This window comes from Aedes aegypti, chromosome 3, assembly GCF_002204515.2.
Source record: "Aedes aegypti strain LVP_AGWG chromosome 3, AaegL5.0 Primary Assembly, whole genome shotgun sequence".
In the NCBI taxonomy this organism is placed as follows: Eukaryota; Metazoa; Arthropoda; class Insecta; order Diptera; family Culicidae; genus Aedes; species Aedes aegypti.
Window position 1 is genome coordinate 129605371 of NC_035109.1, and position 26464 is coordinate 129631834.

A 26464-nucleotide genomic window follows, 5' to 3' on the forward strand; every position below is an offset into this window, starting at 1 on the left:
ACATAATATTAAAACAAACTTAAAAAAATCTCCTTTTAGAAGATACCTTAAAAGTACTCTAAAGGATAAAATTCTTTTAACTAAAACCATATACAATAAAGTCGTACAAACTCTTTTGAAATATGAAGATGTTTTAGATAATAGACATGTTGATTTCTTTATAAAAGCAGCACGTCTTGATTATGATGAAATAATTTATATACTAGAAACAAAACTTAAGAAATATTCAAAACCAATATCATTAAAATCACTTAGTTACGCAATAATATTCAATATTAGACTGATCAAGATTTCAAAAAAAGTTAAAATGGCATTGAACATAAAAACAGCATCTGAATTAGCATCACTGATTCCCTCTTACGATGGAAATCCAGGAGGTGTAAAATCATTTATTGATGCTATCAGATTGGTGCAAACTATAGTGCCAGCAGATCAGCAAGCCCCTGCCATCCAGCTCATTTTGACTAGGTTGACTGGTAAGGCCAGAGATTTGTTTACTGGCGTTCCGGCTAATTACCAAGAAATTGTGGATAAAATTTCTGCTGACTGCACTGACAAAAGCAGTTCAGAATTAGCTCTCGCTAACTTGAAAAATATTAAACCAAAAAAAGGCCAAGAAACTTCTGGGTTTACCAAGGAAGTAGACATACTAGCAGATAAATTGAAACAAGCTTACATTAGAGAAGAAGTACCTAATGAAGTAGCAAAAAAATTAGCAAACAAGGCTGCCATTCAATCCTTGATTATCGCATCACAGAAGCAGGAAACAAAAATGCTTTTGAAAGTTGGAAAATTTGATTCGCTTTCTGAGGCATTGAATATCGTTGTGGAAAACGAGAATTTTAACAACGAACCATCTGTGTCAATGTTACAGATGAGAAAGAAATTTCCTCAAAATAAGCCAAGTTATCAATCAAATTATCAAAATCGCAACAATGGCAACAACTCTAGAGGTAATTTTAGAGGTTTCACACGTAATAATACGCGTCAAACCACACCAAATTTTCCTCAACAATCATCAAACAGATTTTTAAGATACAATTACCAAAATACCAATCATCAACATCCAAGACAACAAAACTGGAACCATTCCGGTAATAGACGATTATATCATATGAATGAGGTAGATGGTTCAATGCTTTCCAGTCAATTTGCGCCAAACGGTGCATTGCCTCAACCGGTAAGTATGGTGCCAAGTAACATGATGCCACCGCAAAGGCAACACCAACAACCTCAACAAGTTCCAAATCATTTTTTAGGAACAACAGGTCTGTTCCCGTACTCACGATGAATCTGAACGCGTCCAATTTCATATCGGTCAATGTTCAGATGACAAACACTACAAACACATTCATAATAGATTGTGGAGCAGACATATCTATTTTCAAACGTAGCAAAATACACCCCAGCTATCTAATAAATATAACGGAGAAGATCAAGTTAACAGGTATCACTGATGACACGGTTGAAACCATCGCGTCAGCAGTAACTGACCTATATTTTGAAGGAGGACTGTGCATCAAGCATAAATTCCACCTTGTAAATGATGAATTCCCTATTATGACAGACGGCATTTTAGGCCGCGATTTCTTAAGTTCCCATAGATGCATAATTGATTATGAGTCTTGGTTACTTAAGTTTAATGTAAATAATGAAGAAATAACTATACCAATTCAAGACAACTTAAACAATGGCTTTATCTTACCGAAAAGAAGTGAAGTCATTAGGCGAATTATAAATATTCCATATACATACGATATGGTTGTGCATTCACAGGAAATATTGCCAGGCGTTTTCTGTGGAAATACTATCATATCATCTAATAACCCTTATGTTAAATTTATCAACACTACAGAAAATCCTGTACATATATTGTATTCACGATTCCAACCTATAATGGAACCACTCTATAATTACCATATAATGAAAATTAATAGTAGTATTAAAAATAAGAAGAATCGTCAGCAAGACATTCTGAATCAAATTAAAACTATTGGAATACCTTTAGATGCAGTAAAAGGTTTACAGAACCTCATTGCAGAATATCACGACATTTTTAGTTTACCTGATGATGTTTTAACCTTTAACAATTTTTATACTCAGGAAATTCCTCTGCAGGACAACTGTCCGATATATATTCCGAATTACAAAAACTTACATGCCCAAACCAATGAAATTCAGAGACAAGTGGATAAGATGCTGGGTGAAAACATTATCGAACACTCAGTATCCCCATACAATTCTCCAATTTTGTTGGTACCGAAAAAATCGGATACTAATGACAAGAAATGGCGTTTAGTTGTCGATTTTCGACAGCTTAACAAAAAAATCCTTGCTGATAAATTTCCTCTCCCCAGGATTGATACTATTTTGGATCAATTGGGAAGAGCTAAATATTTTTCCACGTTGGACTTGATGTCTGGTTTTCATCAAATCCCACTAGATGAGAACTCAAGAAAATTCACAGCGTTTTCAACACAGTCTGGACATTATCATTTTACGCGTTTACCATTTGGATTAAATATAAGTCCAAATAGTTTCCAGCGTATGATGACAATCGCCATGGCTGGATTGACACCCGAATTAGCTTTTATTTATATTGATGACATCATTGTGATTGGTTGTTCAGTAAACCACCATCTAATGAATCTTACACAAGTTTTTGACAGATTGAGACACTATAATTTAAAACTCAATCTAAGTAAATGTAAATTTTTTCAATCAGAAGTGACTTATCTAGGTCACAAAATAACTGATAAAGGAATATTACCTGATCCTTCTAAATTTGATACAATAAAAAATTATCCAGTTCCATCCAATGCGGATGATGTTAGACGATTTGTAGCTTTCTGCAATTACTACAGGAAATTTGTTCCAAACTTTGCAAAAATTGCTAGTCCTTTGAATAATTTACTTAAGAAAAATTCAAAATTTATGTGGACGGATGAATGTCAATATTCATTCGAATCATTACGCAATTATTTAATGTCACCAATGATTCTTCAATATCCTGATTTTAATAAACAATTTATTTTGACGACAGATGCTTCAGACATTGCTTGTGGAGCAGTACTGTCTCAACAATTTGAAAATAGCGAGCTACCGATAGCTTTCGCAAGTAAAACCTTTACGAAAGGAGAAAAAAATAAACCAGTAATTTTGAAAGAGTTAACAGCGATACATTGGGCTATTAACTACTTTAAACCTTATTTGTATGGAAAAAAGTTCGTTGTAAGAACAGACCATAGACCGCTAGTATTCCTGTTTGGAATGAAAAATCCAAACTCGAAACTCACAAATATGCGTTTAGACTTAGAAGAATTTGACTTTGTCGTAGAATACATACAAGGCAAAACTAATGTAATCGCAGACGCACTGTCACGCATTGTCACAACGTCTGAAGAATTGAAAAATATAAATATTTTGAAGGTTAATACAAGAGCAATGACCCGAGAACAAAATCAAACTACAACACCCGCAGAAACACCAAAGGTTACTGTTAGTAAAGAGCCTGATCACCTCTCTACTTACGTAACTGAAAATCCAAGCATTACCAACAAATTGCATAAGTTAAGAATTAGTTATGATAACAATGTTCTTGAAATGATAATTTTTTCAAAGAACAGTAAAAAACGTGTTGCATCAGTGCAACAACAGTTTATAACAAACGGAAGTCAAACACTTGAGTTTGCTCTTCTGAAATTAGAGAAATTATTACTTACGATGAAAATTAAAAAGATTGCTTTATCTTCGGATAATGAACTTTTCAAGTTATGGCCTATAAATATTTTCAAAAAAATAACAAATGAAAAAGTTAGACACGTGCAAATAATAATTTACAATCCGCCAAAATTTATAACGGATAAAAATGAAATACATGAAATAATTAGAATTAACCATGAGACCCCATTAGGAGGTCATATTGGACAACATAGACTTTATCTCAAGATAAGAGAAAAATATAAATGGAAGGATATGAAAGGTTGCATATCACAGTTCGTAAAATCCTGTGAATTATGTAAAAAAAATAAAATTACTAAACATACTAAAGAAAATATGATAGTTACCACAACACCTTCCAGACCATTTGAAGTGATTTCAATTGATACAGTTGGACCACTTCCATTAAGTAATAACAAAAATAGATACATAATTACAATCCAATGTGATTTAACGAAGTATGTTGTTTTAATACCAACGGCAAGCAAAGAAGCTAATGTCATTGCCAAGGCATTAGTCGATCATTTCATATTAGTGTACGGAAATTTCCTTGAATTGAGGTCAGATCAAGGAACCGAATTTAAAAATCAAACCTTAGAACAAATTTGCAAAATTTTGGAAATTAAACAAAACTTTTCAACGGCTTATCATCCCCAAACTATTGGTTCATTAGAGAGAAATCACAGATGTTTGAATGAATATCTGAGATCCTTTACAAATAAACACCATACAGATTGGGATGATTGGTTAAAATTTTACAGTTTTTCCTATAACACCACTCCACATTCAGATCATCAATTTACACCATTTGAATTAGTTTTTGGCAGAAAAGCTCAACTACCCAACGAAATATACGAAAAAGGCATAGAACCACTTTATAATTACGAGGACTATTATCATGAACTTAAATTTAAAATTCAGAAATCAAATGAAATCGCTAGAAGAAAATTAATTGATCAAAAATTAATACGAACAAATCAAGCAAATCAAAATATCAACCCAATAAATCTAAATATTGGAGATTTAGTATATTTAACCGTAGAAAACAGAAAAAAACTTGATTCATTTTATTCAGGACCTTATAAAATAGTCGAAATCAATGACCCAAATTGTAAAATTAATCACTATTTGACACAAAATAATGAGAATATTACAGTTCACAAAAATCGACTTATTAAAGCATAAAAATAAAAAAAAAAAAAAAACACAAAGTTTTGATTTAATCATTGTATCGATAACTAACAATAAATTTTAATACAAAAGAGATCCACCGAGCCTAACACCCATAAAAAAGAGAATAAAACACAAAAAAAAAATGACAATCAAATGGGGTAGGTAAAATTTCTTAGTATAACACTAAGAAGCTTGAAATTCGATAGGATCAAATAAGTATATTTTTTATGTAAACGGTATTTGGAGCATAGCTATACACGAGTAATTTTTCTTCGATACATTACTCTCCCGAAGGGTGGAGGTGTAGCATGATAGACTTGCATTACAAAGTTAATATTCAAAAAACATAAATAATTCATCTCAAGCATTAGAACATGTTCATGTTCCGATGTTCATAAAGAATATCAAATTACAGAACGTTTCCTAGCTCTCACAAATCCTTAAGAGTGTGAAAAGCATAAAACAGTAAAACTAAATTTCACATCAACTGAAATGCTGAACCTTCCCACGATCATAAAACCCTTACTTCACAATTCCCAAGCATTCATATCATGCTAACATTCAAACCAAATTATTGCCAACCTTTTCCAAATTACAACTCAGGCAATGACCCATGTCATTGTCACTACACTCTGACGCCAACGATCATTCCAGACAATCGATATATGCAATAGCGTAATTCGATCTCCTTGCCTACGCCAAGTGCATCGTTCTCACGATGCAAGAGGCCAATGGTTATATTTCTTTTCGCTTATAATGCATAGCGTTAAATTCTGATTGGCTTATATTTACATACCAAAAGTTAACTCCAAGTACCGCCTCTTTTAGAACACTTTTAGAACATAAGCAATTCAATGATTGTAAGACTTCTTGTAAGTAAAAATGATTCTAAATAAACATAATCTTGTAGACAACGGAACAATCAACAAGTCTAAAATTTAATACGGTAAAATTAATACGGTAAAATGGTTCAGCTCGAGAGGGCTTGTCATTTGGCTGTTCAGTTAGTAATTGAATCACAACATATCTGCTTGTGCTGTCGTACGATTTGCTAATTATATATTACCCTAACAATCATCAGCAACCTATTTGTTTCTGGAATTAAGTTTGGGAGGTGAAATAAAAGAAAATTAATATTTGTATCACCCTATATTTCTACAGAAGAAAGAAACTTCTATCATTTTTTTGTCCAACTCTTCATACAAATTAAGGATTATTTTGCCAGTTTTAAGCCTCATTTCTTCAAACCGTTTTTTCTAACATCACTTTTCCTCCGCTCGATTATTGTTTCAGGACTCAGTGCGGCACAGCGACAGGACCAGGACGATCCGTGCAAAACCAAATCGAAGGTGGTGGGCGATGTGACGTATTGCGACCGATACTGGGAGTGCGTCAACAATCAAGCGGAGCTGTACGACTGCCCCAATGGGTTGGTGTTTGCCGGAAAGCATCGGGGCGTGACGGAAGGATGCGACTATCCATGGAGGTCGGACTATTGCGAGGGGAAGCAGTTGGCAAGTGAGTGAATTGTGTAGACAGAAGCGTCCGCCAAGATTGTTGGTGTTTATAGATTTCAGCTAATGAGATGATATTAGATCGTTGTGGAACGGGACGTGTCGTTACCAGAAGCGCTGGTACTGTCAGTAATTAGATGAATTAATGTTGAGAATATGTTTGTTTCAATGATTCAAATTGGCTATAATCAGCAGCATACATTAGAAACAAACATGGTTACGTGATTGCACCATTGCATTGTTGATTGGCTAACTGAAGATATTAACAGAATGTGTAAACCATGCGCAAGTTACAATGCAATTGAAAATCGTCAGTCATCAATCATCTTATTATACTGAGTATATGTCTTTTCACAACCATAAAGGTTTTGAATGTTTGTTGGGTGTGATAATGGGCCAAAAATTGCATATGCCCCGTTTTTTCACATTTATTTCGAAATGTGACTTGGAAAACTCTTCTAAATATGTACATAAAAAACTTAGATTTACACGTAACGTAATTTTAACCTTAATCATGCAAAGCCATAATTGATGAAACCTACACATCTATTAGGGTGCCGGTACCAATGGTTGTAATGTACCAGTAGATTGGACTATGGAATAAAACGTACATTTTTTGACAAAAACGACATGTGCTATTTTTGGTGGATAGATCGCCTCTAGTCTTGTCGATTTGCCAAATTTCAGCTTTTTATTTCATCAAAAAGTCATATAAATAATTAAGTTTACGCAAAAAATTTGCTCCCTTGCACCAATAGTTGCCGTCGTGTTCCAGTAGTGGATCAACAGATGGAAGCAGTTTTTAAAATGGATGTATAAAAATGAAGAAAAGTCCCAGAGATGTTCTCAATGCTTCATTCGAAAGATATTAGTTGCTGTTCGAAGGGAAAAATGTTAAACCTGTGTAAAAATTTGCCTTTTTGTTTAAAATTCGTTGTATAATTCCCAAACGTCTACTACTGGAGCACTAGCGCAACTACTGGAACACGTGTACCAATAGTGGCTCAAGCGATTTTATGTCAAAAAATTAGTTTTATCACTCTTTTTATATTTTTCCCATATAGTAGAGGTTGAAATCTTTCTGTTGACGCCAAAAGATCTCTGCTAAGGCTTTTCGTTATTTTGTTATGATTTTTTATAGCTTAGGTAGTCCACTAATGGCACCGTCACCCTACATCCAACATTGATACCAAAATCCTCAATATCGAACGCGAAACGTTTTCTCTCAAAGAACGTTGCATGCAAACGGCTCGGTTTAGCCGTCGATTCATCCATGTGCATTATTCTTGACAAAATATTATGCGTAGAATTGTGTAAACCGAACATTCTTGTTTGCAATTTCACTTTCAATATGCAAGAAAGCTACCAACCGTCCATACATGCGAAGTTGGATCAAGTTAGCGTTAAAGGACAGTTTTATGCTTACTTGATCCATGCTCTAAGTAAATCTTATGCATCGCGAGACTGATATGCGTAATACGGCAGTTGATCAGTATCGAATTTTGCTTCATTTTGCTTATACTACTTCGCGACTAAAACCAGGTGAACCAACGTGCGAACTACGATTTTTGACCAACTTTGCCGCGTCGCAAGTCACTTCGTTATAGTGCGCATTAGTGATCCTTTATAGAGAGATAAGCGGAAGTAAAATGGAATGATTTGGCAACAGACCAGCAGTGCTGATTTTGTTCGGCGTCGAGAATAATATTGTAACACGGACATGATTTCCTCATTGCTAAAATGTGTACAGTCATATCTCCCTTACTCGATATTGAAGGGACCATCGAGTTAGCCAAGAAAACCAACTTTTACTATGGTTCTCTAACTCGATATCGAGATGCGGAATATCGAGTAAGGGAGAGTTAACTGTATTTTGTTTCGTCATAGATTTTCCATATCCAAACTAATAAACAGCCGAAAAAATCAACAACTAAAATCGTATTGACAAAAATTTAAAAAAGAAAAATATTTATTTTTTATTTCGAAATCATTTTTTTTTTCAGTGTAGGCCAAGCATGGGAAACATTCACTCAGTTATTGCGTTTCCTTCCACAGTCGGGAGCGAGACAGCCGTTTGTGTAACCAAGCCGGACGTTTCAATTTCCAGTGCCCATTTTGCTTCTTCGGTGAGCGCAAAGCGAAAGAAAAACGGAATCTGTCGCTACCGATTCTAAAAGCCGAAGGCAATCGAATGCAATACCGAATGATTGTTTACATTCTGATTCCGTTGAAGTGGCATTCGGGTTTGAGTGCTGATGAGCGTTCACTGAATGGCAATCCACACCCAGGCTTGATAGAAACTCCTCTGCAAGGCAAAGAGGAGTCGATTTTGCCGTTTTTCTGAGGAGGAAAAACTAAACTTAAAATTTTCAACACAGATCCTTAAGCAATTCGAGTGAGAGTACAAAAATATGCGAGGATTTTTTCAGGTACTCTCTCTCTCTTGTTGCGATGCTCACCTTCACTCACACTTCAAAAGAACTCTTGAGTCTGCCGCCCAAACAAACCAGTCCTCGGGGAGTTGTGAGAGCACCCTTTTTTGATGGAATTTAACTCTGTTGTGTTTTGTGCTGCATCTTCCTCGCTCATTTTTCGTTGCCTCTCTGCTTACCATTTTTTCGCTTCCTCGCAAAGAGGCAAAGGCAGCACGCTGCTCTTGAGTATGTCACCAAACTCTGATGATGTTGAGGAGAATTATCAAGCTTGTCCACACCACTGAATGATTCAGTGAGTGGGAATCCGCTCAATCAGTTCAATGCATTCGGCGAATGGATGCTAGATGCGTTCACTCGTACCTCGCAGATACAAGTGTATTGGTATTCACTTCTCTTCGTGTTCCCTCCGATTCTCGCTTTTCCACAATCGGTTTTGACGCTTTCATGCTACACTCTACCCAGTACGGTTCAGCTATCACTGAATATTCGGTAGCAGCAGATGTTTTGATATTTTTTATCAGTGGCGTTCGGGTGAGTGAGTGAATTTTCCCATGCTTGGTGTAGGCTAGAGGGTCTTGTCCCGGGATTCCCAAACATCCCGGGAAATCCCGGGACAAAAATCCCGGGATCTAAAAAATCCCGAATCCCGGGATATTTTTGAAAATTTCATTCAAATGTGTACTAGCCTGGGACACGGTTGTATGAAAAAAAAAAAATAGATTCTCGTTACAGTCCACTTTTTGGATTGCATTTAGGGCCCATAACAACTGTGCAAAAATTCAGCTTGATCGGAGAAACTATATTTTAGTGCCAGCCGTTCAAAGTTTGTATGGGATTTACTATGGGAAAACTTACTTTTGCAAAGAAAAATCGACAGAGGTCGCCCATTGACCTCTATAAAAATTCTGAACACAGATTTCGATAGGTATTTCTACGATGAACAACATTGCGAAGACCGCTAAGCAATCCGATGCTTCTGAAGAAAGTTATTAAGCATAGACTATTCGGTAATTTTGCTCGATTTTGATATTATTGTTATTCCTTTACGTGTTAATCAACGTCGCCTTGCCAATAGGTTTTCATTGAATAACTTTTTTCACATGTGTCGGATAGTTTCGTGGTCTTCGGCAGTATTCTTCATCGTAAAAATACCTTACGAGGTCTGTGTTTAGAATTTTTATAGAGGTCAATGGCCCAATGGGAGACCCCTGGCGATTTTTCTTTGCAGAAGTACGCTTTCCCATAGTAAATCCCATACAAACTTTGAACGGCTGGCGCTATAATATAGTTTCTCCGATCGAGCTGAAATTTGGCACAGTGGGTATGGGACCTAAATGCAATCCAAAAAGTGGACTGGAGCGAGAATCTAAATTTTGTCCCACACTAATGTATACGTAATAAACCATAAGTTACCTAAGTAACAATGGTAGCTGAAAAAAGCTTATACAGCTAAAATTCTGTTTATTCAGCCTTTTTTCAGCTGAAGATACTGTTATTCAGCTACCAATGTTACCTAGGATCTATACAACACTTTTTTTGTAGGAGTTGCCATTTTTCGATTACTTTATTTTGAAGAAAATCGTGTAAAAAAGTTTGGTCCTTTTCAGTCTATAGTCCAGATATATTTTGGAAAAACTAAGTATGCAAATTGGCTAATTTTATCAAAGTCTACACACCTAGAGAGTTTCATTGAAATCTAAGAGCATGCTGCCAGCTCGGAATACAACTAGGCGTGATATGGATCTATTGCATTATATCAATGTTTTTCACTAAATTTATTCAAAATTACCATTTGAACAATATTTCAGAAGCTAGCGCCAAGATACTGTCTAATATCGGGAATAATCTTTCTTATATTTGACGAAAGTAAGTCATCGTTTCAACAAGTATGCCATAAAATATATGTTGCATTCAAATTGAACAACCTGTTACATGTATGATTTTTTAACGAGTAGGAAATCTGCAAACACACACACCTGAGAAAGTATCTTAGTGAGTGTGGCTATGCCGCACCAAAGACGACGCACTAAAACCAGCCCATGCTCCATATTTTGGCAATTCTTGTTGAACTGTTCCAAGTGCTGTACAGAGTTCACAGATATTCCCCCTCGCCTCAGACCCTTATCTCCCCGGAAACACTTTACGGTATTGCTTCGGGGAGTATTATATTGAGCTATTCAGAAACCAGACAATAGCTGTTAAAATATTACCAATAACTCTTCTAAAACCTCGTCAGATATTTTCGTTTTAAAGACCACTGCTATGAATATCTTTCGGAAATCTCATTTTGAATCCTGCTGATAAATTCAACAAGATTTCACCAATGGTTAGAGTGAAAACTGTGAATATTTTCATTTTTTTCCAATCCCGTGAATAGTTCGCTAAGGAGTTTCCCAGAAACTTTTCGAGAATCTCACCAGGAAGCTGGAGAAATATGTCAAGTATTAGCTCTACAAAATGCCAGGAATTTTCTACAAATATCACTAGGAAAGATGTTAATTTTGTTTTTTTGGCTTGTACTGGAAGTTAGGCTTGTAATATTATATGGAAATAATTGCATTTATAAGAAGCCGTTTATTTAGTATTGCAAATAAAACTCTACTAACTATGAATTTTTGAAAAACAAGCGAGGTAAGAAATTCAACTCATCAATTTATCAATACAAAAATAATACTTATTAAAAAATGGCTTCGCGGACCCCCTGAGAAGCCATCACGGCCCCCTAGGGGTCCGCGGTCCACCGGTTGAGAAACCCTGGTCTACAACAACCATGCTTCAACAGAAACTGCGTCAGTTAGAAGTTCACTTCCCTTTGATTTCTTTGAGACTAATCTGACACATTTGCGGTATTAACCGATGGGTCCATCTACGTTTAGTGGAGTTATCCCATTTATGCTGCCAAACTCTGAGCGTCGTCTTTTTACACGCGTTGAGGACTCCTCTGGTACCTTTTTGGTTGAAACATTGAACTTTTTTTTTCAACATCGAACATCTTCCTTGATGATGAGCCCGATGGGCGCCATTCCGGCTATGAAGCACACGGCCTCTTTAGATACCGTTCGGTGTGTGATTGCTACTCTTAGCACATTATCCTGTATGTGCTGTCAAAACGTTTTAAGTTACTGCTCGTTCCAAGCGCTTTTGACCAGATTGTTCCTCCATACCATAGTATGGATAGCGCCACACCTGCTAGGAGTTTGCGTTTGCCGACAATTACAACAGAGCTGTTAGACATCATCCGCTATAGTCATTTTACAAGCATATTCAACGTGGCAAGCGAAGCTGAGCTTGTCATCGATCATTACCCCAAGATGCCTAAAGGATCGGTTGGACTCTATGTTGCAATCACCTACCGAGATAAGCGTCCGTTGCTCGGGCTTACGGTTTTTGACCACCTTCACCTCAGTCTTCTGCTGGGCCAGTCCTAGTTTCCTATACCTCATATATTCCTCAACTATGGATATAAAGTGCGCTGATGTCGACTCTGCTTCCTCCATTCACCATAGACCACTAGGGTGATATCGTCGGCGAAGCCAACAATCTTAACACTCGTCGGAGAAGGCAGCCTAAGTATGTCATCGTACATCGCATTCCATAAAATGGGCCCAGGATTAAACCATGAGATACTCCCGCGGTAATTCGAACGCTTTTCTGCCCCTCCTCTGTGTCATACAGTAGAATCGTACCATCAACATAGCTTTCTAGAAGCTTACACAACTGCACCGGTACCTTGAGGCGGTGAAGCGCGTGTGCTATGGCTTCCCAGCTTGCGCTGTTGAACGCATTCTTCACATCCAGAGTGACAACCGCGCAGTAACGGATGCCGCTCATTTTATGGTCGATAGCCATCTCAGCTGTCTGAACGACCGACTGGATAGCGTCCAGAGTAGATTTACCTTTCCTGAATCCAAACTGGTTGTTGGACAGGTCGTCCGCACGCTCCGTATACGGTACTAGCCTGTTGAGGATCAACCTCTCCAACTACTTGTCCGTCGTATCTAGTAGACAGATAGGTCTATATGACGACGGGTAGCCTGGTGGTTTCCCCGCCTTTGGTAAAAGCATCAATTTTTGCCGTTTCCATACATCCGGGAAGATTCCTTGAACTATGCAGCGTTGCATTGTGACTCTGACCATGTCCGGATCTGCATTAACTGCTGCTTTTAGGGCAACATTCAAATACCATCAGGTTCCGATGCTTTACTTGACGTGAATGATATCACGACTTCTGCCAACTCTTCGTTCGTCACCCTCGCCTCTTCTTCTCTTTCATCTGCCGCATACGGCGTCGTGTGGGGTGATGCGGGAAAAGTACATCGATTATCGCTGTGACCTCTCTTGGGGCGCAATGGCACTATGCTAGTCCACCGTATGCTCCGCACATTTGCGCTCAATGGTGACAACTTCTCCGTGCTCCGTACATCGCCTCCACAACTTCAGTGTATTTTCCCTCCTACGTTTTGATAACGAGAACCTCGCCTATGTTCCTACGTTTCGGCAAGGCAGGTCCAATTCTCTAAGGTGTGCTATTATGCTCACTTTTGGAGAAAACCAGACAGGGTAGGTGAGGAAGGGCTGGCCGTTTTGTTTACAAACATCTGAGTCGAGAGATTGACTAATGATTGGTTGAAGAAACAGTGTTGTCAGGAATAATTCTAATCTGGTCGCCCCTGGTCCTTGTGTGCTCTACTCCTTTCTTTCTTTTTTGACAATTTCGTCCGCACTGATGGCAGCACAGTTAGTTTCAGTTTCAGCATCATCCAGGCAGGGCAGTAAGGTTCGCAAACAAAACGGCCAGCAAGTTAAAGATGGCCTCCTAGCCGCTTTCGCCAAGTGATTACACCTTACTCTGGCTACAGAATAAAATGCACACACCTTGCGTTTAGGGTTCTCTTTTGTAGCATGTTACGTCTTCTCTTTACTTTCGTCTTTCCCACTGGTATTTACTGGTTGCTATTGCCTTGCACCCGTGGTTTCTGTAGAAGCGCTGCCTAGTTCAGGATATCCTGGGGCTCTTTTTTCTTGACCTTTCATTGTTACCATGTCTTCTTGATATCAAAACATGACTCGTTCCAGCTATCCGCTCTGGAGGACGGCCGCGTAGGTCACGTTTCGCTTAGAAACCATGCGTATTATGCCACGTACTCCCCAGTATTATGCCACGTACTCTTCAGCAGTGCGTATTGCAAAATGTCATTTGAAATTTTCGCGTTACCTGTGAAAGGAAATGCTTCAGACTGGCTCGCCATAGTGACTTTTTGACTTCTGCTTCGCCAAGTTGTGCCTTGATTTGCTCGTAGTCCTGCTTTACAGCTAAGGCTGATTGTCGTGATTTCAGCTCTTGTTTTCATGTTGTTGTTGTTTGATGAGGGGGACTTTAACTCGAAGAACATTCGCATTCGTCTCTCCCTTGTTTTCAAGTCCTTTCCAATAGTGCTGTTGATCTAAACAAACTAGCTTATGACATAAAGCTGCTCAGCAGCAACCTGAATTAATGGGAGGTACTCCCTATTGCTATCCATGGCGCAGATTTTAATGAATGTAACATGCAGAAATGTAATTGACTGTTATAATCATTTATATAAGAAGACAAGCTTCCATATAAATCACTCACTGAACTTAGTAATGGACAGATTTTTGAATTTAATTCTAGAACATTAAGTTTTGGATGGTTGGTTTGTTCGGCAAAGTCATTCACTTTCAGAGGTTACAAAAAATAGCAGCACAAAACAACTGTAGGTTCAGGAGATTATAAATTGAAAGGAATATAATCGATTTGTATGAATAGCATTATTTGACCGTGCTGAGCGTAGCATTATTTGAGCGTGCTGAGGTCAATATAAACACGTTATTCCCTTCGATTATCTTAGCGTCCATGAGTGACAGTTCGGAACCAATGGTTTGAAACCTTTGAAACGGCTTGTAAAACAAGATTCAGTTAAGTGAATATTGTTATGGAGTGATACTACCGTAAAAATAAACGTTATATATACTTTGCAATTAAAAGGGGACCATGTGATTATTGAGTAGAAATCGCATTCAGGTGAACTTCTGGTCTATGTCCTTTCGTGGTGTAGGGACAACACGCCCTATCTAGTGAACAATGAGTCGTAAGCTCGGTTTAACGGTAGTTTAACGACTCTTCCAGCTACAGCCTTGACAGAAACTCATCTGTGAATTCAGGGTCATTCTGCGGAATTAATATTTAACTCAAAATTCACGATACAAATCATCACACTATTTTACATTTCTTTGGACTTGGTTTGCAAAATCATGATATTAGATACATCGCAAATTAAGTTTAAGAACCGCCAACATATATGCCACTTGCACCGAAGAACCAATTATCCGTAATAACCCAGTATGTGGTCAAGTTATCTAAAACCTCTTGAACTATTCTTCTTTTGACTTGATTTGCAAATTCATTTGTTTGATATGTCGCAAGTCTCAGAACCGCCAATATAATATAATCCCACTTTCTCTGGGGAACAGGGTATCCAAAACAACCTGGCATGTTATAGTCATCCAAGAACCTTTGAGTTATACTTCTTTAGCCTTGATTTGGGGATTTATGAAGTTTAGTGTTGCCAACTAGGTTTCAGAACCGACAGTTTAGTGGCCATTTCCCCCAGGGAACCGGGAATTCCGAACAATCCGACATGTGGTCAAGTCATTCAAATACATTTGAATCACCTTAAGACTTGATTTGAACAACCTTTGACATTGATATGTCGCAAGGCTTCAGATTTCAGGTACTTACTTACTTCCAGGTTTCAGAATCGCCAATATAATGGCCACTGAACCGGTATTCGGAACAACCCAGCATGTGGCCAAGTCGTCCAATATCGGTCGAACTATTTTTATTTAGACTTCGTTTGCCAAATCATGAAGTTGGTTTGTCACAAGCCAGCCACTTGAAATTAAAGTGGTTACTAATTCTTCACGTGGTTTATTTCAGTACTTCCCGTGATGGTATCCAAAATTATGATAAATTTCTAATCGATGACCGCGGTTCCAAAATCTAGAAGAATTTTGTAATCGACTCTGAAAATTCAATTGAAATTTATTGAAAAACGGATGGGAAATAGAGATGGGCAAAATGATCAAATTTTAAGAGCGAATCGTAGGTGACTCACTCACAAAAGTGAATCGACTTTTTTGATCGATTCGGTGACTCATTTATAAAACCAAAAATAAATCATGTATTTTACACAAGAAACAAAAAGTATAACAGTTTTTGAATGAGAATATTTTTCGAACAGCAAATTTAACTATTAATACATGTCCGAATTGTTTGACTATGACAATTGCAACTCGAAAATATGATTCCTAGTAAATTTTTAAGCTCTCTTCCAAAATATTAGGTGCAAATGAATCATGACTCTTTTGAAAAGAACCGTGATTCGTTCACTCATTTTCGAGAGTCGACTCTTTCGAATGATTCGTGAGTGAGTCGCCCATCTCTAATGGGAAATAATATTTTGATATTGAAAATTCCAATCAAATTTGACGTCAGGCTCGCATGAATGATGAATGCATCCCGATAATTCAAACACATAAAACGGGTTATGTTCCACATGGGATGTAAAGCCAACATAAGATGATGTTTAAAACGATTTTCCCAAACACCAGCTAATTCAAAACTGCCTACTGAATATTTTGCTCGAGTTCAGCGCAGCGAATTGTATAGTGTGACAGTTATACGTAGAAATATAGTAGTGAGACAGTTATGCGTGGAAATTCAACAATGGGACAAAATGACCTGGCTTGCTTTTCATTAATTTTGCGAACAAAGTTAATTTTTGGTGGATGTTTTCTAAAACTATACGTAAAGATAAACTGTTTGATGACAAAAAGTCAAAATGCACAAAAAGTAACATGGGACAATTATGCGTATAACGGCAGTTCAGAAATCGCAAACCAACAAAAATCAAAATCAAAGATTCGGAACTATCACATATTTCTCAAGGGGTAATCTTGCCTTTACACTGGAATACTTTTTTAAAACTTTACTAATCAGTCATGATTTGAACCGATATATATAAAGGTTTCCTTCTTGCCCCCAGTACCCTTACCTGAATTTCCCTGATGGGTAACTGAGTAGCAGCCCTTGTTATGACACCAACTTTCCTTTTAGTCAAAATTTATAATACTCAATGGACTAAATCTGATTCTATTTGGTTTGAATGAGCTGATAGAGAATCGACTGTATGGTAGAACCGATTATGCTTTTCAGCGATGCAGCCTTGATTTTTACAATGGTTTTTTTTTATTTGCCTGATGTTTTGACACGGGAATTGTGTCTTCCTCAGGTAGTAAATATTGTTGTCGGTTGTAGTCCTATGTTAAAGTTAGACAAGGCATAGGACTACAAACAACAACAATATTTAGCCCCTGAAGAAGACACAATTCTCGTGGCGAAACGTCGGGCCCTTGTGAAAATCAAAGCTGCGTAGCCTAAAAACATAATTTATTTGGTTTTATGTAGGAAAAACAATGATTACACCTAAATTAGAATATTGGGTTTGCCTTGACAAATATTTTTGTTCTTAATCGGAGCTCCCGTTGGGGGCCCAGATAGCCGTAGCGGTAAACGCGCAGCTATTCAGCATGACCATGCTGAGGGTCGTGGGTTCAAATCCCCACTGGTCGAGGATCTTTTCGTAAAGGAAATTTTCTCGATTCCCAGGGCATAGAGTATCTTCGTACCTGCCACACGATATACACATGCAAAATGGTCAATCGACAAAGAAAGCTCTCAGTTAATAACTGTGGAAGTACTCATAAGAACACTAATCTGAGAAGCAGGCTTTGTCCCAGTTGGGACGTAACGCCAGAAAGACGAAGAAGAAGCTCCCGTAAAATCGATGTGTTGTGACTAGTTTGTAAGAATTTTATAAACTAGTCATCGTACGCACATTACGTAACGCATGAAAGGAGGGGGGATTTGAACTTCCGTTACTTATTTCGTTTAGTATAATAAAAAAGGAGGGGTTCTGATTACCGTTACGTAACAAATTTTCACGATAGAAAACATAAAAATAACATACTGGAGAAAATGCTTTTGCTAGACAGAGAGGAGCGATATTTTTATTTGAAACGAAAAAATTACAAGAGCAATTTTCGTTTGGTATTTTTTTTAATAAGGGTGAGCTTGAGCTTGATTGGCCGCCCGTGGTTGCTACTCCAGTATCGCCAGATCAGCTGCACTTACTCAAGGAACCAACCAGATGACTGCTTGGGATTAACAGGCACCCTCAGTGTATAAGTGCTGGGGATAATTTATATGGCAGAGAGGTTTGCTGGTTTGGTTAGCAGACTACCTGTGTATCAATGGAAGCGTAGGGAAACGGTTTATTTCTGTCCGTCTCGGGTTCTAGCAAATGCTATGAACTGTGATAGATACATCAACTGTGGTATATTAAGAGTGGTAGATAGAAGCAAGCGAAAGATACAACTACAAAGTACGAGGAAAGGGACGGGCCTAGGATTGAACCCATGACTTTCTGTTTATGAAGCGGAAGCGGTAGCCATTAGACCACCAATCCCGTTCTTTTTAATAAGGGTGGGGGTCCATTTTAAGCGTTATATTATTAGTTGGGCTTCGTAGCCTTGTGAATAGTGTCACCAGGAATTTGGCCGCATCGTGCTTAGGAGTATGGACTCGATTGCTTCTGGCTGACTGTGATACTGGGCGTTGCATGTTAGTCCGATGTCTAGTGTGGTCAGGTCCGTCCCACTCGGGCTCAGATTGGGTACCACTTCTAGTACTGCATTTGGTCCCTCGGTAGTGCAAAAGCTACCCAAGTTTGACAGGTCGCAGTACACTTTTCACGGCATTCTAGATTACCTTATGAGCCACAAAATTTTGGGCAACTGCAAGGGACATGGAGGTCTTTAATTTGTCTTTGGTGTGGTGCTTCAAAGGGAAAAATGCCCAGTGGAAGCATAAACGTGTAAATGGCTATTGTAAAGGTTCAGATAAACGTTACTTATTGTTACATAGAAGGAGAAGGTCTAAAATCTCGATGACGTAATTTGTGTACCATGTCCTACTGCATATAATCGGTACTAAACAATATCCATACTAAAAGTAATGTATAATGTTCTGAGTGAAACGGAAGGTAGCAAAAGTATCATTTTTACAAAACACTAATTACCACATTTTTTTCCATTCTACAGATGGACCAATTTCAACGGAGCACTGCGACTGGCTGTACGGTATCTTCGGTCATGAAACATCCTGCACGCGCTATTGGACCTGCTGGAACGGAACCGCCACCGAGCAACTCTGCATCGGAGGTTTACTGTACAATGAAAACGCTCACAGCTGCGACTGGCCCGAGAACGTTGACGGATGTCAGAAGCACCGTAAGAGTTGAATGGAAATTTGTTTTTTTTTCTCGTGCTCAACATGATACAAAAATGTATTTTTTATGCTTCTCCCGTGTTATCATTGTAGCCCTCTGCAACGATGATGCTAATGGAAACGTACCGCTAGGAAAGTCTTGCAACCGTTACTGGCAGTGTCAGGGAGGATACCCACGACTTCAGCGGTGTCCAGCCATGCTTGTGTTCGACCGACGAAGCCTGCGTTGCGTTGTGCCCCCGACCGAGGATTGCGACGTCCCAACCACACCGCTGCCATTCGAGGGTGATCTGGAACAGGGCAAGGTATGGTAGCGCTAACCTAACAATCCACAGTGGACGGATCGGGATTCAAAATTGCACTTTTGTAGATGAAATGGTGAAAACTTTAAAAGTTGATTGGAAGTTAATGATGATGACTCAATTTGCTTGTAACTTCCTCCCAATTTTCTCAGCATGTATAGTGCCATCTGCGTTAACTGTGAATCCGTTTTCGTCCAGTGTGTCATTGCACAGTGTACTATTTTAGGAGAAAAATAAACTCAATTCAGCCGCGTTCGAACGGTTTTAGAAACTAGGCTAACTTAGGCAAGAAATATTACGAATCGAGCACTGTTTAGCTCTTTCCTATAAAACATTGGTAAGTGTCCCATTAATAACCCATAACCATAATCGCAGGTCAGTCTATAGAAATAAGGCATAGAGAAAATGGGTTGAGAAGTTTACATATTCGTTTTCAATATGGAAATTCAAAAAAATCCAAGAGATTGGAATATGTTTAAATTCTATACAGTGCGGAAATCTGTAGTGGGACTGATGTACGGCTACTTTTCATTGTAGGACAATTTATACAGCTGGAAGCTATGTTGAAAACTGATACCAACTCAATTTTGACGAAAATGATGATGAGACTGACTAGCGATTCACGGTAGTATAGATCGATTAATATTATTCGATAAATCAAAAGAAAAAAAAGTTGAAAATGGCTCTGATAAAAAATTGGAGCTTACACTGATTAGTTCATTCGTTCATTTAGTTAACATCTAAACAGATAACACTGAATCAACAATTTCACGCCACAATACTCGGTTCGTGGCCGCATCTCTCCATCCTCGGTTCTGCCCCACGCTCGCCAAATCGATACGCACTTCATCCGCCCACCTAGCTCGTTGTGCTCCACGTCTTCTTGTACCGACCGGATCCGAAGCGAACACCATCTTTACAGGGTTGCTGTCCGGCATTCTTACAACATGCCCTGTCCATCGTATCCTTACAGCGACGTTCGAAGACGCCATGTGCTTGCTAGTCCTCTTCGAGCATCGTCCACATTTCATGCCCGTAGAGGACTACCGGCATTATAAGCGTTTTATACATGGTACATTTGGTGCGATTTTTTGACCGCAGCTTCTTCTGGAGGCCATAGTAGGCCCGACTTCCACTGATGATGCGCCTCCGTATTTCACGGCTAACGTTATTGTCAGCCGTCAGTAAGGATCTAAGGTAGAAGAACTCGTCGACCACCTCGAACGTTTTCTCATCTATCGTAACACTGCTACCTAAGCGAGCCCTGTCGTGCTCGGCTCCACCAGCCAGCATGTACTTTGTCTTGGTCGCATTCACCACCAGTCCAACTTTTGCTGCCTTGCGTATCAGGCGGGTGTACAGGTCTGCCACCTTTTCAAATGTTCGGCTGACAATGTCCATATCATCCGCGAAGCAAACCAATTGGCTGGATCTCGTAAAAATCGTACCCCGGCTATTAAGCCCGGCTCTCCGCATAATACCTTCTAGCGCAATATTGAACAACAGGCACGAAATTTCATCACCTTGTCATAGTCCCCAGCGGGATCCAAACGAACTGGGGTGTTCGCCTGAAACCTTCACACAATTTCGCACACCTTCCATCGTCGCTCTTATCAGTCTCGTGAGCTTCCCGGGAAAGCTGTTCTCGTCCATGATTTTCCATAGCTCTACGCGAACGATACTGTCGTATGCCGCCTTGAAATCGATGAAAAGGTGATGCGTTGGGGCCTGGTGTTCACGACATTTTTTAGAGGATTTGCCGTACAGTAATGTCGATCGGCCGCCAACGAAGTCGGCTTGATAACATCCCACGAACTCGTTTACTACACAATCTAACTTGTCCCCTTTCTTGTCGATGGGTCATATTACCCCTTCCTTCCACTTCTCCGGTAGCTGTTCTGTTTCCCAGATTGTGCCTATCAGCCGGTGCAGACATATGGTCAGCCTCTCCGGACCCATCTTTATGAGTTCAGCTCCGATACCATCCTTACCAGCAGCTTTATTGTTGTTGATCTGGTGAATGGCATCCTTAACCTTCCTCAAAGTGAGAGCTGGTTAGTTTCCATTCTCCGCAGTACTGAGGAAGGCATTTCCTCCGTTGTCCCGTCCTCCATTGTCTGTGCTCTCAGCGCCATTCAGGTGCTCGTCCAAGTGCTGCATCCACCTTTCGATCACCTCACGCTCGTCCGTCAAAATACTCCTATCCTTATCCCTGCACATCTCGGCTCACGGCACGAAGCCGTGTGGGACGCGTTGAGCTTCTGATAGAACTTACGCGTTTCTTGAGACCGGAACAGCTGTTCCATCTCCTCGCACTCCGTCTCCTCCAAGTGGCGTTTTTTCTCCAGAAAGAGGCGCGTCTGCTGTTGCTGTTTCCATCTATAACGTTTCACGTTCTACCGGGTATCGTGTTGCAGCATGACCGCCCGCGCTGCATCCTTCTCTTCCAGAATCTGCCTACATTCCTCGTCGAACAAATCGTTCCGTCGACTCCGTCCCACGTATCCGACGTTTCACTCAGCTGCATCGTTAATGGCTGCTTTCACTGTTCTCCAGCAGTCCTCAAGAGGGGCTTCATCCAGCTCACCCTCTTCCGGTAATACAGCCTCGAGGTGCTGCGCGTATGCAGCTGCGACATCCGGTTGCTTAAGCCGCTCTAAGTCATAGTTGTTAACGGCGGAGAGTTTTGGGCGCAGTTTGACCATCATCAGATAATGGTCAGAGTCGATGTTAGCGCCAAGATAGGTCCTGACGTCGATAATGTATGAGAAATGCCGTCCATCAATCAGAACGTGGTCGATTTGTGTTTCTGTCTGCTGTGGTGATCTCCAGGTGTATCGGTATGGAAGGCTGTGCTGGAAGTAGGTGCTACGAATGGCCATATTCTTGGAGGCGGCAAAATCAATAAGTCGTAAGCCGTTTTCGTTCGTCAGCCGGTGGGCGCCAATATTCGGTCTGAATTCCTACTCCTGGCCAACCTGAGCGTTTAGATCTCCTATGATGATTTTGACGTCGTGGCTTGGGCAGCTGTCGTACTCGCGTTCGAGCTGCCCAAAAAAGGGTCTAAAGCGCGAAAAGAACTTCCAGAGTGAGAATTTTGCACGTTTATTATGCTGAAGTTGAAGAACCGGCCTTTGAGCCTCAACTTGCACATTCTCTCATTGATCGGCCACCACCCGATTACACGCCTCTGCATATCACGCATCACTATAAAAGCTGTTCCCAGCTTGTGTGTGTTGCCGCAGCTCTGGTAGATGGTATTTTTTTTTGTTTTTTACAAGGGGGAAATCTGCAAACAGATCCCCTGAGAAGGTAACTCAGGGAATGCGGGGATGACGCACCAACGACGACCCGCTAAAACCAGCCTATGCACTGTGCTTGAGCAATCCTTTTATAATTGCTCAAGTGGTGAACAGTGCATCGAGATTACCCTTGGACACAGACCCTACAACACGTGTAGCAGAAGTAGCCTAGGCAAACTGCTTCTCCTAGCCGACTTAAACAATGTTACAAGCGACCAGTCTCGGCATGGCTAATCCTCGGCAGCCAAATCTTGGACGGCGCGCCATAGGCGCTGTAATTCTAGCATAATGTAAGTGACAGCCGTAGTGACGGCATCCGCACACATTCTCTTTATTATATTGTCGGAGCACGTGTCCCCTCCGCATGTAGTGAGCATGCGACCTCTCACAACAATGAAACGGGGGCAATCGAACACGACATGCTCCGCTGTTTCCTCCGCACCAGCACAATTGGGGCACGCAGGAGATTCTGAGTGCCCGAACCTATGCAGGTACTGTCAATAGCAACCATGCCCTGACAGAAACTGAACAGAAAGTTCACTTCCCCGTGGTTTCTACTATACCAATCTGACACATTTGGTATTAGCCGATGGGTCCATCTACCCTTAGTGGAGTTATCCCATTCCTGCTGCCAACTTCTGAACGTTTCCTCTTTACACGTGTCGCCTTTGGTTGAAGCATTGATCATCTTCCTTGATGATGAGCCCGATGGGCGTCATCCCCGCTGTGATGCACACGGCCTCTTTAGATACCATCCGGTATGCACTTGCTACTCTTAAGCACATTATCCTGTACGTGCTTTCCAACCGCTTTAGGTTTCTGCTCGTTCTAAGCGCTTTTGACCAGATTGGTCCTCCATACCTTAGTATGGATAGCGCCCCGCTTGCGTTTGCTGGCAATTACAGCAGAGCTATTAGACATCATCCTCGAAAGCGTCGCTATAGCCGTAGATGCCCTTTACAGGCATATTCAACGTGGCTAGCGAAGTTGAGCTTGTCATCGATCATTACCCACAAGAGAGAAGAGACAGTGGATAAAATGAGACATTTCTAGAGGTAAGTTTTTGTAGGACGCATTTATAGATTTTGTGAATCAGATATCAGACATACTGAAAACCACTATTTAAGCTTTAAAATAATCAACAAAAGCACCAAATTATTGCTTGGTACCGTGAGGGACCGAAATCCGTGGGCTTCGTAGCCGTGCGGTTAGTGTCACCAGGCATTTAGCCGCATCGTGCTATGGAGTGTGGGTTCGATTCCCGCTGCAGGCCGGAAAACTTTTCGTCAGAAATGTTCTCCGATTGTACCATTGGGCGTTGCATGCTAGTCCGTTGTCTAGTGTGGTGCTTCCTACAAAGGGCAAAATGCCCACTGGAAGCATTAACGTGTGGGTGTCCTTTTTTAAAAAAAAATATCATTATTTTGCTATTTATATGGCTAAATATGCAGTATTAAATGGAAACATCTAATCACAATAAGTTATAAGTTGCTGGTAATGCCAACTGTATATTAGTAGGCCATGATTTGAAAATTATAAAAATCAAAACGTGATCGCTTGTCATTGTGCTGTGTGGTTTGTTTGCCTTCTTAGCGATTTGCTAACAAGAGTGGATATAGGTTTCAACAGATTCCTATTTTTTGAGCCCGCTGCTTATCACGATGTCTTAGAATAGTAAGTATTTGTTATTCTAATGCAGTATATGCCGTTTCTGACCAGTACAATAACTTTTTTTGTACTGTACGGATTTGGATTCATATTTTCATTTTGAATCTAAATCCGTACACAGGAAAGGTTTAACATACAGTCATCTCTCCCTTACTCGATATTGAAGGGACCATCGAGTTAGGGAGGTATCGAGTTATATCGGGAGGAATATCGAGTAAGGGAGAGTTAACTGTATTTAATCATGTTCTATCCAAAACACATGATACAATGAAGCCCAAATATAGCCGTTGAAGCAGTGCGTAATGGCCAATCATTCCGGAAAGCTACAGATGCTTTTGGTATACCGAAGACTACTGTCAGAGATGCTGTAATAAATCGGTACGCCCAAAAATAGGAGTTCCCACAGTTTTCACAACCGATGAGGAATCCGGAATTGTGAACTGGTTCCTTGCAACGGCCGCAGGATTGCCGGTGGGTAAAAGCAGGTATTGTAAATCTATCGATTTTCGTAACGTCTGTTCATTTATGCATAAATGTATAGGTAATTTCGTACGTCACTGCTGTTATTCACATACATACAGTATACGATATGGTAATGCAAAATATGTTGTTTTGCGAAGAATTACGGACTATAAAAGTGGTCTTAGAACACAAAGCTGAAAATGAGGCGTTGTCCAATTTGGTATGTCATGTTAGTAACAGAGAGAAGAAGATAAAAATGCCATCATTAGCATCCAGGTTTTGAATTTTAAGTAGCTGTACGGATTTAGAATCACAGGTGTACGGATTTTATTCAAACTTATTCAGGTGTACGGATTTCGATTCAAGGCTAGTCATTTTTATTCCTATTTTTTAATGATTTCTACTCAACTTTTAGATCTTGATGTGATTATTTACATCTAAAAAGATGTTAAGGTGACAGAAAAAAGGCTGATCGATTTTCTATACAAACCCACACATTTTAATCATAGGCTATTATTTTGCTTAGTGCTTAGGTGTAAGGATTTCGGTCTTACGCGGTATATTTTTTCAGAAGCCAGCAACATTTTGTTTAACGTTTTGTTGTTCTTCCAGGGGAAAAATAGGGGAAATTGCTTAGCGTAGCTTTCATTAATGAATAAATAAATGAGCTTTCAGAAATCGTTCGATTGCGGTTGAATCGCGTCCGTTTTTTCTCCCAAAATAGTACACTGTGTACCGGTTTGCCAGCAACAACACGTGTGACGTCGTGACAGTGCGACTTAATGGAAACTTATTTTCGACCATTAATGTTGATTATCATTTCCATTTTCATTTTCACCAACCGGGGCAACTACGGAACCACCGGACAAACAACATTTGGCGACGCGGCGGTATCCAACAGGGTAATGCCATTTCGAATCTGCCACCAGGCGCCATCCAGGGTAAGCCAAGCGGAGGACGAAACAAAAACTAAACTCTCGTGATAATGACTGCACTGAGGAAATGTTCGTTAGTTAAGGATTTCCTCGTCGACATCGGTCCCTTCGGAGCAACAGCAGCCCCATCAGCAGTCCGAAACTATAGGATGTAACCCACAGTAACAACAGCAACGACTATAATGACAACGCTAGAAGAAATTTGGACGGTCCCAGCGCGGTTTGCTGAAAAAGTTCAGAACATTGCTTTAATGTGACGATTTATTCCCCAAAAGTGGTCCGTCCCAATCCATAACAACACCAGACAGAGTAGCCGGCATCTAGAACTCGGCAAATAATTTCCACCCAACTGCGAGGGCTATCCTTCAAGCAGAACTTCGAGAGCATGTGCAAATGAAAACTTCATAAGTTTTGTATATAAATAATATTTTTAATTGAAAATAATGTTTATACTATTATATTATTTCTCACTCGTTTTTATTGCGCTTTATTATTTAAAACCAGAAAATGAGGAAGTGAGTAAGCAGCGTAAGATAAATAAACCAGTAAAACACAAAACTCCACTCAATTTATGAAAGATGTTC

The 26464-nt window shown here is 39.8% G+C and overlaps 1 protein-coding gene across 2 annotated transcripts in view; it reads left to right on the forward strand.

Annotated features, from left to right (window-relative positions):
- The window catches only part of LOC5576094 (peritrophin-1), a 182895-nt gene extending 156841 nt beyond the window's left edge, over positions 1 to 26054 (forward strand). For both annotated transcript variants that reach the window (XM_021849038.1, XM_021849039.1), the window contains exons 3-6: positions 6187 to 6411; positions 19025 to 19213; positions 19305 to 19516; positions 25847 to 26054. In XM_021849038.1, the coding sequence (XP_021704730.1) occupies positions 6187 to 6411; positions 19025 to 19213; positions 19305 to 19516; positions 25847 to 25918 (698 nt within the window). In that variant the 3' untranslated portion in view covers positions 25919 to 26054. The remainder of the gene's footprint in view (positions 1 to 6186; positions 6412 to 19024; positions 19214 to 19304; positions 19517 to 25846) is intronic.
- The last annotated feature ends 410 nt before the right edge of the window (positions 26055 to 26464 follow it).